General features: G+C 43.4%; 1 protein-coding gene and 1 long non-coding RNA gene across 8 annotated transcripts in view; one reads left to right on the top strand and one right to left on the bottom strand.

Moving 5' to 3' along the window:
- Positions 1 to 397: 397 nt before the first annotated feature.
- Positions 398 to 1,465, bottom strand: LOC125754269 (uncharacterized). Its single transcript, XR_007408031.1, has 2 exons — positions 1,324 to 1,465; positions 398 to 863 (listed from the first exon to the last, which is right to left on the bottom strand). It is a non-coding gene; the product is annotated as an uncharacterized LOC125754269 (long non-coding RNA).
- Positions 1,466 to 1,740: 275 nt separating this feature from the next.
- The window catches only part of ACAP2 (ArfGAP with coiled-coil, ankyrin repeat and PH domains 2), a 131,228-nt gene continuing 118,296 nt past the window's right edge, over positions 1,741 to 14,672 (top strand). The window contains exon 1 of one of the 7 annotated variants that reach the window (XR_007408047.1): positions 1,741 to 2,040. Coding sequence is in view for 5 of the 7 variants with exons in the window: in XM_049105559.1 (XP_048961516.1) it covers positions 1,988 to 2,040 (53 nt within the window). In the remaining 2 variants the exon portion in view is untranslated. The remainder of the gene's footprint in view (positions 2,041 to 14,672) is intronic. The other 6 variants (XR_007408048.1, XM_049105559.1, XM_049105562.1 and 3 more) reach the window with 6 other exon arrangements.

Here is a 14,672-nt window from a genome sequence, read left to right on the forward strand (position 1 = left end):
CGCGATTCTGGAGACCCGGGATCGAATCCCACATCGGGCTCCCGGTGCATGGAGCCTGTGTCTCTGCCTCTCTCTCTGTAACTATCATAAATAAATAAAACTTAAAAAAAAATAAAAAAAACTAAAATTCTATAAAAAAAAAGAAATAAAAAAGAAACCCAGTTTAAAACCAAGGCAGAAACATATATACTGCTTGTATAGTCTCAGAAACGTCTCAACATGACACTATTCCTTTTCTTTTTTCCTTTCCTTTTTATACTGTTAATTTCTAATGGTGCAAAAGGAGATCAAGATGCAAGCTCTGGTTATGTAAACCATCATCCCATCATGCTACACTTAGCCAGACGGGCGACACGGTTATGTAAGACTTGAGGCAGTGGAAGTGAGGAGGCTTACATTTATTATTTATTCATTTATTTATTTATTTATTTTTTATAAAATTTATTTATTCACGAGAGACACAGAGAGAGAGTGAGAGAGAGGCAGAGACCCAGGCAGAGGGAGCAGCAGGCTCCACGCAGGGCCCCGAGGCGGGGCTCCATCCTGGGTCTCCAGGGTCACGCCCCGGGCTGCAGGCGGCGCTAACCGCTGGGCCACCGGGCGTCCCCGGGAGGCTTACACCTAGACTTTGACCACAGCACTGAAGAGAGCGGTACCGGGATGCTGGCAGCCCCCGCTCCCGGCGTGGCTTCTCCGTGGCCTCGTGTCCTTGGACTTCTTAGTTCGGCTTCGGGGCAACTGCATCCCATCAGCGCTTTCCCTTCACTTTACAGCCACACAGACGTTCCCATCTCTTTGCCTTCAGGCTCTCGCTCGCAGCCACTCTGCTGCCGTTGCGTTTTATGGACATGCTTCAGCTTGCGCTGCATTTAAGTGTAATGCTTGTTTTTTTAAAAAAATATTTTATTTACTTATTTATTCATGAGACACAGAGAGGGGGGGGGGCAGAGACGCAGGCAGAGGGAGACGCAGGGCTCCACGCGGGGATGCGGGACTCGAACCCGAGACCCGGGGTCACGCCCCGGGCTGCAGGCGGAGCTAACCGCTGAGCCACCGGGCTGCGCAGGTATAGTGTGTTCATCGTGGTTTCTTCTTCTGCTTTTTTTTTTTTTTTTTTCTTTTCTTCCTTTTCTCCGGCCACTGGCATCTTAGGCTGGGTCCGACGCCGGCAGCCTGCAGGGCTCCGGGGGCGAGTGTGCAGGGGGGCGGCGCGGGCCACGGGGCAGGGAGCCCGGCCGTCCGACCCGCCGCCTGCGAGCCGGGGAAAGCCCCGGAGGTCTCGGAGCTGCCCCCCCCGCCCCCCCCGCGCGACCCCTCTCCTACCTGCCGGGACCCTCCCGAGCGAGGCCCGCTCGCCCCGCAAACCGGATCCGCGGTCCCCTGCGCGGCAGACGCCGTCGACGAGAGCCACGAGCGCCCCCGGCCCGCCGCCTCCCCGCCGCTCCCGGCGTGCCCCGCGGCCCCACGCGCTGGCAGCTCGGCGGGGCGGGGCCTCCGAGGGAAGCGCCGCGCTCGGCCACGTGACTTCCTTCCGGGGGAGCCTCCGCGGGCCTCCCAGCCACCGGCGCGGCCCGCCCCACCACGCCTGCGCGCCCGGCGAGGGGGCGGGGCGCGCCCACGACCGCGCCGCTCATTGGCTCGCGCTGCCGTCGCTCGGCTGCGTTGCCGCGGCGCCCGCGGGGGCGGGGCCGCCGGAAGCCCCGCCCCCGGCCGCCGGGCCCGTGGCTGGCTGGCGGAGGCTGTCACTCCCGGGCGGCTTCCCTGCGGCCGGCGCTCGGCTGGGGGCGGGAGGAGGAGGGGCCGGCCTGGGGCCCGACCAGCCGCCGCCGCCGCCGCCGCCGCCGCCGCCTGCGCGGGGCTATGAGCAGCGGGCGACGCGCCCTCCGCCGCTCCGCGCAGCGCTAGTCGCCGCCCGGGTGCCCAGCGCCGCGGCCCGCGGCCCCCTCGGCTCCCCCCCCAGCGCGGCCGGCGACGAGGCGGGGGCAGGATGAGGATGGCGGTGGACTTCGAGGAGTGCCTCAAGGACTCGCCCCGCTTCAGGTACCGGCGGCCTGCCAGGCCCCGAGCCCCGGCGCGCTTCCTCCCGCCGCCGCGGCCCTGCCTGCGCTCCGCCCCCGGCCCCGCCGACGAGGCCCGGCGCCCGCACCCCCCGCCCCCCGTCCAGGGCCCGGCCGCCCGGCGGGTCTGCGGGGGGCGGAAGTGGGAGCGCCCTGCCTCCTCCCGGCGGCTCCGTCCCCGGCTGGGCTGGGCTCGGTCCTCGGCCCGGGGCTCGGTCCTCGGCTCCGTCCTCGGCTCCGGGGCTCCATCCTCGGCCCAGGCTGCGTCCTCCGTCCACCGGCTGGGCTCCGTCCTCGGCCCCGGGGCTCCATCCTCGGGCCGGGCTCCGTCGGCCGAGCCGAGCGGCAGCCCTGGGCGTCCCGAGCCCGTGCGCCCCCGCCCCCGCCTCCGCCTCCGGTGCGCGCCCCTCGGGGCTCCAGAGCGGTTTCCAGGGGACCCCTTTGCTGGGTTCTATCTCCCGGCGCGTTCGTACGGCTGCCCTCGGGCCGCTCGGGAGTAAGGGGGGCCTTGGGACGAGCGTTAGCCGGTGAGCCCCCGGGTCCGAGCCTGCCCAGCTGCAGGCCGAGCGGCGCTCAGGGATGCTTGCCTGCATCCTTCTGGGAGCTAGCTGTGCGCATCCTTTTTTTTTTTTTTTTAAAGATTTTATTTATTTGTTAGAGACCCAGAGATAGAGAGAGAGAGAGGCAGAGGGAGAAGCAGGCTCCACGCAGGGAGCCCGACGGGGGACTCGATCCCACGACCCTGGGGTCACGCCCTGGGCTGCAGGCGGCGCTAACCGCTGGGCCACCCGGGCCGCCCCATGTTCTCTTTCTTACCACGGATTTCCCCATTCCCTTTACAGTGAAACGCAAAGAATTGGTAAAACCGAGGAACTCCCACTTCTAAGAACATTTTGTTTTGTTTTGCCTTTTTTTTTTTTTTTTTTCCTTTGGAGGAGGGTGTTAATTTTATTCGCAGCTTAGAGCTGTTGTTTGTAAAAAGCTGCATCTGGTTTGATCGCGGTTGTTGGCATTCGTTTTTTGACAGTTTTATGGTCCACGTGAATTAAAAGGACCCAGAGGGGACACGCATGGATTGCCTAGGACAGCTTCTCAGGTTGGAGTGCAGACTGTGGCAGATGAAGTGATTTTTAAAGTATACCTCAGAAAACCCTGCTTTTCGTGAATTTTTGTTTATATGACTTGGCTTTTTTTTTTTTTTTTTTTTTTTAATGAAGCAGCACAGTATTTTTCCTCTGGAGAATGTGGATTTATACTCAATTTGTTTCACATATTAAGTTTTATTAAAAAAAAAAAACAAGTTGAGAGAAGGGATATGGAAATACTTGTGGCCACTGATGTTCAGAAACTTGTGATGTCTTTGTTTTTGAAATAAAGGAACCATTGAATATAAAATAAGAGGGAAAGATACTGATTAGATCGTATGGAATATTATGGTGAACTTTGTTAAACTTGAGTATATTCTATTTTAATTCAGTATTAGAGATTTTTCAAGCGTTGCTTCTGGTATTCCAGTTATTGTTGGCTGCACATTGGGAAGAGAAGTCAAGCTTGAAGGAACTCCAGTATCTGGTATACGTTTTTTTAAAGCTGCATTAGATTTGCGATAGAAGGGGGGCCTCCCTGGTGACTAGATCAGTTAAGCATCTTCCTTTGGCTTGGTCTTGATCTCAGGGTCCTGGGATCCCCTCCTGAGTCTGACTCTGCTCAGCAGGGAGCCTGCTTCTCCCTCTCTCTTTCCCTCTCTCCGCCTTCTGCTCTGCCTGCTTGTGCTCTTTCTCTTATTCTCTGTCAAATAAATAAAATCTTAAAAAAAAAATGATTTGCAATGGAAGTATGCCAAGAAATAAAAGTCTCATCGCTCACATTCCTAATTTTTCCAGTCTCTATGTAAGTTTGTATAGCATTTGAAAATAATGTTTTAGAATTCTTTTATCCATATGCTTCATGTATAAGAGAAACTTGACTTTTAAGAGTATCTGCATGTTGTGAGTGATATGTTGAAACTTTCGTATTAGAACAGAAGATTTGTGAGGGGTGAGCTTGTTAGTGGTTTTGGTTTTGTTTTTGCTTTTTAAAAAAATCTTAGATTTTATTTAAGAGAGAGTGTGGGAGAGCATGAGCAGGGGCATAGACCGGGTGGGGGGAGCAGCTGCAGAGGGAAAAGAGACTCCCTGCTGAGCAGAGAGGCTGCCTCTGGTCTCCATCCCAGCACCGCGAGGTCACGATGTGAGCTGAAGGCAGACACTTAACTGACTGAGCCACCCTGGTGCCCTGTTTATGCTTTTTTTTTTTTTTTTTTTTAAGGATTTTACTTATTTATTCATGAGAATACACAGAGAGGAGAGAGAGGCAGAGTGTGGCAGAAGCAGGCTCCATGCAGGGAGCCCGATGTGGGACTCGATCCCGGGTCCCCAGGATCACACCCTGGGCTGCTAAACCGCTGAGCCACCAGGGCTACCCCCTGTTTATGCTTTTTGATTGCAAGGCAGCTGCACCATTTATTCCTTGTGGGGTTTCTGATCTGTTGTGCTGCTTTTAAACTAATTCTTACTTTTATGTTCCTTCATACACAAATCTTATGGCATTTAAGTCTGGCATGGGGACATGCCTTAGGTGTTGTAGAATTGATGCAGAAGGCAGATCTTGCTGAAGAAAAATTTCACCAGTGTTCAAGTTTTAATCATTAATTGTCCTGCTAGGTTGTAAAGGAAAATTGGAGGGGAGATTGATGAAATAGGGGGAGAAGGATGTTGCTATTGCAGCATTGTCTGTAGTAATTTGAATAAAGCCAATGGTTACGTTTACATTCCTATGAACATTTTTTTGTTTGTTTTGTTTTTAGATTGGAAGGCACGTTTCATTGTGTAATTTTGTGCATCCAGATTTAGTTTTTTAAAAACCAGTCTAAAGGTCAACATCTTGTTCATCTAAAAATCTATCAGAAAGTACATGTGCCTAAGTATACTTTTTTTAAGTGGGAATTTTCCATTTTGATCAACATTTGTTTGAACAAGTTTGAATTTGTTTGGACCCTAAATTGTATATGCAGTTGGTCTTTAAAATTTTATAAAATTTTAATAAAATTGTGCTTTTATTTAAACATGTGGTTCACACAGGAAGTGAATATTTTATTTTTAAAGGTTTTATTTATTTATTCATGAGAGATGCAGAGAGAGAGGCAGAGACACAGGCAGAGGGAGAAGCAGGCTCCCTGCGGGGAACCTGATGTGGGACTCGATCCCCGGTCTCTAGGATCACTAAACCGCTGAGCCACCCAGGGATCCCCGAATATTTTGTTTGAAACAAAAAGCTGAATTAATTTGTGCTTTCTGAATTGTAAAACATTTTTGCTCTAACTAGTGTTCAAATATAAAAATACTGGCATTTATAAGTCTTCAAAACTTTAGTTTTTACCTGACGCACATTTATGTTTTATCCTTAACACTGTTTGTTGTGTGCCGTTCTGAAAGTTTTTTCATTTGTAGATTTTGTTTCAGATATGGTCTTTATTGGAGAACTTAGGAAAAAAATCTTAAAAAGGTTTTTTGGGGAGAAAGGTTTTAATGGGTGAAGGACTTTGATATAATATTTATCTATCTATTTAGGTTATGTTTTGCTCTTAAATCGCAAATTTACCTTCCATCTTTAGAACAGATAGACTTAACAACTGATGCTTTATGCATGGCAAACATAGAGGGCGAGGAATGTGGGGAAACATCCTTTCATTTCTGGAGTGGTAGAATGGAATTATTAAGTAGATCTATTGTGAACTGAAATACAGGTATCCTGCTATTCCTCATTGCAGCTTGTAATTCCTCATTTAGTGTAATACCAATTTAAGTTGAAATAAGGAAGAACAAGCTGCTATAATATGGCAGACAGATTTCTTTTTTTTTTTTTTTTTCAGAGAGATTTCATACTAGATGCTTTTATGGCTATTCTCTCATTTAATATTAAAATATATTGTGAAGTAGGAATTATCTTCATTTTTAAAATTCAAAAAAGAAATCCCAAACTTGATATCTTGAGAAGTTAAAATTAACTTTTTTAATGGTGGACTTTCAAATGTTCGACCTGGTGAATTCACTCTTTTTATGCTGTCTCTCAAGCCACAGGGTTTAGTTGTGTTAATTAAATTTGCATTAAGTTGGTTTATGGTGTTTTTTTTTTAATCATACAGAAAGTTAAAAACTGGTTTTAGGGTATTGCCTAGAAAAGTCTCCCCATCCCATTATTATTTATAGGATATTTTTCTATCATTTCATAGTAATTTTTAGTTTCCTGTAATAAAGCTGGATTTTAGTTTTGAGAGAGTTCAATTTTATTTTCTTCCTAATAGAAGTCATTTGTCCTAACACTTTTTATTGAATAGTTAATATTATTTACACACACACACACACACACACACACTCCTTTGTATATTTTTCTGGGTTCTACTCTTTTTCACTAATATATTTGTCTATTTGTCAAATACCATTAATATTTTAGTTACAATACTTTTCATAACTAGTCTGTTGTAATATCTGGTGGGACAAGTTTTCCCTTGTCTCCCCCCCCCCAATTTATTTTTCTTATTTATTTATTTATTTATTTTTATTTTTTTATTTTTTTAATTATTTATTTATTTATTTATGATAGTCACACAGAGAGAGAGAGAGAGGCAGAGACACAGGCAGAGGGAGGAGCAGGCTCCATGCACCGGGAGCCCGATGTGGGATTCGATCCCGGGTCTCCAGGATCACGCCCTGGGCCAAAGACAGGCACCAAACCGCTGTGCCACCCAGGGATCCCCCCCCCCCCCCCCCCCAGTTTAATGGCTATTCTTAAATATTGTGTTTTTGTAGTACTTTCTTCAATTTCAGAAAAGGGTATGTCATTCTGGTGTATTTTGCCCTTCTTTCTTTTCTTTTTTTTTTTTTTTAAGATTTTATTTATTTATTCATGAGAGACACACACAGAGAGAGAGAGAGAGACAGAGACACAGAGACACAGGCAGAGGGAGAAGCAGGCTCCATGCAGGGAGCCCGACGTGGAACTCGATCCCGGGACTCCAGGATCACGCCCTGGGCTGAAGGTGGAAACTCAACCACTGAGCCACCCAAGGCTTCCTGCCCTTATTTCTTTAAAAACTTTTTCTTCTATAAAATTTCAGTGTTGTTACATACAAAGGTATGTTTACAAGAAACATACTTTAGTTTTTTTAAATTTTTAAAAAATATTTTAAAAACATATTTGACAGCACAAGCAGGGGGAGCGGCAGAGGGAGAGGGAGAAGCAGGCTCCCTGCTGAGCAGGAATCAGGTGCAGGGCTTGATCCCAGGACTCTGGGATCACAACTGGAGCCAAAGGCAGATGCTTAACTGACTGAGCACCCAGGAGTATTTTTCTTTTTGTTTTTTAATGATAATTTGCTTTTATTTATTTATTTTTAAATACTCTCTATACCCAGTGTGGGGCTTGAACTCATACAGGAAACATACTTAAGATTCAAAGACACAAATAGGTTGAAAGCAAAAGGATAAAAAAGATAAATCATGCAAACAGTACCCAAAAGAGAGTTGGAATCATATACTAATATCACTTAAAATAGACCTTAAGATAAAAATTACTAGAGATAAAGGACATTTTATAATGATAAAAAGGTCAATCCATCAGGAAGACCTAACACCTACACACTTTCACTTAGCAGATCCCCAAATACTTGAAGCAAAAACTGACAGAATTCAAGGAAGAAATAGACAATTCAGTAATAAGAGTTGAAAACATAAATACTTTCAATAATGGGCGGAACAATTAGGAGAAGATCAACAAGGAAATAGATGTGAGTTATAACAGAATAAGCCAACAAGATAATAATAGGTGCATAATAAATGTTAGATGTATAATAGATATAATTAAAACATAATCTATACAACATGTCATACAACAAAAGTGAGTTCACATTCTTCTCAAGTACATGTGAAACATTTTTCAGCATAGACTGTATGTTCGGCTATTAAGCAAGCTTCAGTAAATTTAAGTTTTGAGACCATGCAAAATATGTTCTTTGACCACCATGAAATGAAACTAGAAATCAGTAACAAGAAAATCATGGGACGCCTGGATGGCTCAGCGGTTGAACGTCTGCCTTCGGCTCAGGTCCTAATCCCGGGTTTCGGGATCGGGTCCCGCTACAGGCTCTTTACGGGGAGCCAGCTTGTGCCTGTGTCTCTGCCTCTTTCTCTCTCAGTGTCTCTCATGAATAAATAAATCTTTAAAAAAAAATCCAAAAAAATCAGAAATATGTGGAAATTAAGTAACACAGTCTGAAATAACCAATGAATCTAAGAAGAAATCATAAAGGAAATTAGGAAGTACTTTCAGGGTTCCCTGGGTGGCTCAGTTGGTTAGCATTGTCTTTGGCTCCAGTCAGGATCCCAGGGTCCTGGATGGAGCCTGGCATCCAGCCTATCCAGCCCTGGGCTGGACGGGCTGGGTATCATCTCAGGCTCCTTGCTCAGCTGGGAGTGTGCTTCTCTCTCCCTCTGCCTGCCACTACCCCAGCTTGTACACTCTCTCTTGATCACTCTTTCTCAAAAAAAAAAAAAAAAAAAAGTCTTAAAAAAAGGAAATACTTTGAGACAAATAAAAACAAAACCATGTATAAAACTTATGGGATGCAGCTAAAGCAGTGCCTGGAGGAACATTTATACCTGCAAACATCTGTGTTAAAATCATCTCAAATCATAATCAAACCATAGAAAGAAACTACAAAAAGGAACTAGTGAAGTGATCTCAAAGCAGGAAGAGGGAGGAGATAAAGACTAGAGCAGAAATTTAAAAAGAGAATAGAAGAACAGGAGAAAAAGTAATAAAACCAAAAGTTAGTCTTTCAAAAAGATCAGTAAAATTGACATCTTCAGCTAGACCGAAAAGAAAAAGAAGACCCAAATGACTAGATTCAGGAATGGAAGGGAGGACATTGCTTTTGTCCTACAGAAATACAAAGGGTTATAAGAGAATATTGTGAATAATTCTATGACAATAAGCTAGATGAAATGGATATAGTCCTAGAAAGATGCAATCTATTGAAACCAACTCAGGAAGAAATGGAAAATCTGAATAGACCTAAAAATATATAAAATATATAATTTTATAAAATAATTTATATAATTTTATGTATATAATTTTACATGTATATGTATATATAAAGAGATTGAATTAATACTCAAAAAGCTTCCTCTAGGGGGCGCTTGGGTGGCTCAGTTGGTTAAGCGTCTGCCTTCAGCTCAGGTCAAGATCCCAGGGTCCTGGGATGGATCCTGACGCTCTGTGTTGGACTCGCTCCCTGCTCTTTTTTCTCCTTCCCACTACTCATGCTGTCGCGCTTTCTCTCTCTCTCAAATAAATAAATAAATAAATAAAATCTTTAAAAAGACAAAAGCTTCCTAGGTGGTTCAGTTGGTTAACTGTGTGCCTCCTGCTCAGGTCCTATCTAAGGGTCCTGGGATTAAGCCTCATGTGGGGCTCTGCTTGGTGGTGAGCCTGCTTCTCCCTCTTCCTTTCCTTCTGTGATCTCTCAAATAAAAAATCTTTAAAAAATTAAATAAAAAAAAAAGTGCCTCAGTTGGTTCAGCATCTGACTCTTTGTCTTGGCTCAGGTCTTGATCTTGGGGTTGTGGGTTCAGGTGTCCTGTTAGGCTCCATCCGGATGTAGAGCCTACTTAAAAAACAACAAAAACAAAAACAAAACTTCCCCCAAAGGAAAAGCCCAGGGTAAGATGGCTTTACCAATGAATTCTTCCAAATGTTTAAAGGTCAGTAAGCAATAATTCTTTACAAACTTTTCCATGAAATAGAAGAGGAGGTATCTCCAAGTCATTCTGTGAGGTCAGTGTTATTACCAAAGCCAAAGATATCACAAGAAAACAACAGACTGATAATCCTTTATAAATACAGATACAAGAATCCTTAGCAAAATATTAGCAAGCCAAATATAGCAACATATCAAAAAGATTGTACATCATGACCAAATGGGATTTATCCAGGAATGCAAAATACCAATGAAAGTAGAATAAAGGACAAAAACTATATAATCATCTTAATAGACACAGAACAAGCATTTGGCAATCCAACACACTTCCATAGTGAAAATATTTAGTAAAGCAGGAATACAGTACTTTCTTAACTTGGTAAAGAACATGTATGGAACATTCCTATATAACATCATATTTAAAAGTAAAAGACTAAAAGTTTTCCCCTATAACCGTGAATAAAAGTCCACTCTCTCTACTTCTATTCCACAATGTAGTAGGGGTAATAGCCAAAGTGTTTGGCAGGAAAGAAAAATAAAAGACATCCATATTAAAAAGAAGAAAAAAAAAAGTAGTGCTACAACTATTTTTACTTTTATTTTTTTAAAGATTTAATTTATTCATGAGAGACATAGAGAGGCAGAGACATAGGCAGAGGGAGAAGCAGGCTCCCTGTGGGGACCCCGATGTGGGACTTGATCCCAGGACCCCAGAATCATACCCCGAGCCAAAGGCAGAGATTCAACCCTGAGCTGCCCAGGTGTCCCTATTTCTACTTTTATTTATTTTTTAAAAGATTTTATTTATTTATTCAAGACAGAGAGAGAGAGAGGCAGAGACACAGGCAGAGGGAGAAGCAGGCTCCACGCAGGGAGCCCGACACCGGACTCCATCCCCGGCCTCCAGGATCATACCCTGGGCTGAAGGTGGTGCCAAACTGCTGGGCCATTGGGGCTGCCCTCTACTTTTAGATTATGTATCTTGTATATAGAAAATGTTAAGGAATCCACCAAAAATCTGTTGGAGCTAATAAGTTTAGCAAGCCAGCAGGATGTAAGGTCAGTGTACAAAAGTCATTTGTATTTCTGTGTACTAGCAAAGAAAATCATTCTATTGAACAGTGGCATCAATAATAAAATATAAAGGCATAAATCTGGCCAAAGAAGTACAAGACTGTACACTGTATAGGATTGTACAGGGATCCCTGGGTGGCGCAGCGGTTTGGCGCCTGCTTTTGGCCCAGGGCACGATCCTGGAGACCTGGGATTGAATCCCACGTCAGGCTCCTGGTGCATGGAGCCTGCTTCTCCCTCTGCCTGTGTCTCTGCCTCTCTCTCTCTCTGTGTGTGTGACTATCGTAAAAAAAAAAAAAAGGATTGTACAGTGAAAACTATATAACATCATTGAAAGAAATTAAAGACCTAAATTAAGGGAAAGATATTTCATGTTCATGGATCAGAAGACTTAATATTGTTAAGATTACAATATCCCCAAATTCTCTTCCCTTATAGGCTAAAGGCAACCCCTATCAAAATTTCCAGCTAGTTTCTTTGAAGTCTGGCAAGTTCATCCTAAAATTCATATGGAAATGCAAGTGACCAGAATAGCCAAAACAACCCATAAAAAGAACGAAGTTGGAGGGTTTACTTCCCATTTTAAAAACACTACACAGCTATTGTAATCAAGACAGTGTGGAATTGGCATTTAAGTAAGATATATATAGATCAATGGAATAGAGTCCAGAAACCCTTAAATTTATGAAAAACCAGGTTTTGACAAGGGTTCCAGTACAATCAGTGGAGAAAGAATAGTCTTTTTAACAAGTGGTGCTGTAAACAACTGGACATCCACATGTAAAAGAATGAAGTTAGACCCCTGTATTGGATCTTATCTGAACATTAGGTCAAAAGGGATCATAGACCTAAATATAAGAGCTAAAACTATACAATTTTCAGAAGAAAACAAGAGTAAATCTTTGTACCCAAAATATTTACTTGAATTGTCTTGTTTCCAAAAGATTTACCTTGAATTAGGCAGTGGTTTTTTTAGGTACAATGCCTAAAGAACAAGCAAGTATAGAAAAAATTGGCAAATACGATTTCATCAAAGTTTAAAACTTTTGTGCTTCAAAGGACACATCAAGAATGTGAAAGGATGGGATCCCTGGGTGGCGCAGCGGTTTGGCGCCTGCCTTTGGCCCAGGGCGCGATCCTGGAGACCCGGGATCGAATCCCACATCCCACATCGGGCTCCCGGTGCATGGAGACTGCTTCTCCCTCTGCCTGTGTCTCTGCCTCTCTCTCTCTCTCTCCTCTCTCTCTCTGTGACTATCATAAATAAATTAAAAAAAAAAAAAAAAAAAAAGAATGTGAAAGGATGATGTATAGAATGGTAGGAAGTATTTGCAAATTATGTAAGGGATATGTATCCAAAGAATATAAAGAACTCTACAACTCAGCAATAAAAATGAGCAAATAATCCAGATTAAAAACAGGCAAAGGGGGACACCTGGGTGGCTCAGCGGTTTAGCGCCACCTTCGGCCCAGGGCATGATCTTGGAGACCCAGGATCGAGTCCCGCGTCGGGCTCCCTGCATGGAGACTGCTTCTCCCTCTGCCTGTGTCTCTGCCTCTCTCTCTCTCTCTCTGTCTCATGAATGAATGAATAAATAAAATCTTAAAAAAAAAAAAGCAGGCAAGGATTTGAATAAACGTTTCTCCAAAGAAGATATACAAATGGTCAATAAGCACATGAAAACTACTCAAGATCATTGTTCAGCATATATTCAGTAACCATCTTGGGATTCTGTATTCTGAATCTTCTGGCTTCAAATTGGCTTTACCAGTGCACTTTGAAGACTTAGGTTTTGGCTTTCTCTGGTCTAAATGAGTTCCCATTTTTTTACCTGCCTTTCAGTTTCCAGAATAGTGTTGCTACTGTTACTCTTCTCTTCTTTGTCTTTGTGAATTAGTGCTTTAAAAAAATTTTTTTCTGTCATTTTAATTGGATTTTTGGAGAAAATGGAGGTAAATGGGTATGGCTAACCTACGGTGTTTAACTGGAAGTTTCTGGTGCTGTTGATAGGCAAAGCATAATTCATACTGGAGAACATTGTTTTAGGGTAGTAAATATGGACCAAGGATACAACCACTGGAGGCAGATGACCTGTTGGACTTCTGTCTTTTTCATTTATTGGTAGTGAAATCTGTGGGCAGATTTCTGAATTTTTCCCAGGCTCAGTGAGTGAGAACAATACTGTCTTTCACGGAAGTAGATAGGGAACAACCCACTTAATGCTAATTCCCTTTCCTCTTTCTCTTGTGTCCTTGAAAAGAAGTTTGGATGATTTAGTTAAAGATGCTGGCTTTCCCATGTGGAAGTAGACTATTAGTTGGGAGCGTCTAGAATGCATGAAGAATTAGAATTAGGCATGTTACTTGTATATACGAAAATCGTCTAAGTTGGTGGATTAAGAAAGAATGCAAACAAATGGGCAAACTTCATTGAACTTTGTAGAAGTAAAGCAGTATAGGTCTTTAAAAAGAGCCATTTATAGATTTTATGTGTAGAGTATTTAAGAAAGTAGAGTGAGCAAAAGTAGAGGAAGAAAACAAAACGGAGGACATGATGCCTTGAAGATTTATATCTGAATGATGTCAGAGCAAAGGGTAAGTAAACTGAGAGGTCATGAAAGAAAACTCCCGTGAGGAAGTATATATATGTTTATTTGGGATTATGTGAAGTCTCTTTCCTTTGAATTGTATCTCTAGGAGGATCTGGACATTAAATGAGAAGAAATGTGAGTTAAATTAGTATATCATTATTCCTATTCCAGAGATGAAGAAATTTTCATAGAAAGAGTTGAATTGATTGCCATCTTGTAGTAATTTGTATCTTTTTTTTTCTTTCTTAAGATTATATTTATTTATTCATGAGAGACACAGAGAGAGGCAGAGAGAGAAGCGGGCTCCTCGCAGGAGCCCGATGTGGGACTCGATCCCAGATTCTGGGATCACGTTCTGAGCTGAAGGCAGATGCTCAACTGCTGAGCCACCAGGTGTCCCAAGTAATTTGTATCTTAAGTAAGTCAGGGAGCACCTAGATGGCTCAGTTGGTGGAGCTTGTGACTTTTGGTCTCAGGGTTGTAAATTCAAGTCCCACCTTTGGTATAGAGATTACTTAAAGGAATTTATTATTATTTTTTAAATAAGTCAGGATTCCTTAATGAAATGTAGTCAATTTTCCTTTTACAGTTTTTATATTTTCTGTGATGTCCCAGATATACTCATTTAAATATAAAAACTTTCACTGCTAAAAAACCCAGTGCAGTATTGAAATGTAAAACATGATAAAACAGTTTAATCCAAGGCAGGCAGTGGAGAGAGTCACTTAGATGATTAATATCAAGGATTTAACTTTGTTTTTGTATGTATTTTATTTTTTTAAATTAAAAATATTTTATTTATTTATTTGAGAGAGAGAGCAGAAGCAGGGGAGTGGGAGCCTGATTTGGGGGCTCTATCCCAGGACCCTGGGATCACGACCTGAGCAGAAGGCTCAGGTGAAAACTGGTTCCCTTGTATGTATTGTACTGTATTGTATTGCATTGTATTTATTTATTTATTTATTTAATTTATTTATTAGTGAGAGAGAGGGAGAGACAGAGACAGAGACATAGGCAGAGGGAGGAGCAGGCTCCATGCAGAGAGGCTGATGTGGGACTTGATCCCGGGTCTCCAGGATCACACCCTGGGCCGAAGGCAGGTGCCAAACCACTGAACCACCCAGGCTGCCCACCTCCTTGGATTTTTGAGTCAAT

This window comes from Canis lupus, chromosome 33, assembly GCF_003254725.2.
Source record: "Canis lupus dingo isolate Sandy chromosome 33, ASM325472v2, whole genome shotgun sequence".
In the NCBI taxonomy this organism is placed as follows: Eukaryota; Metazoa; Chordata; class Mammalia; order Carnivora; family Canidae; genus Canis; species Canis lupus.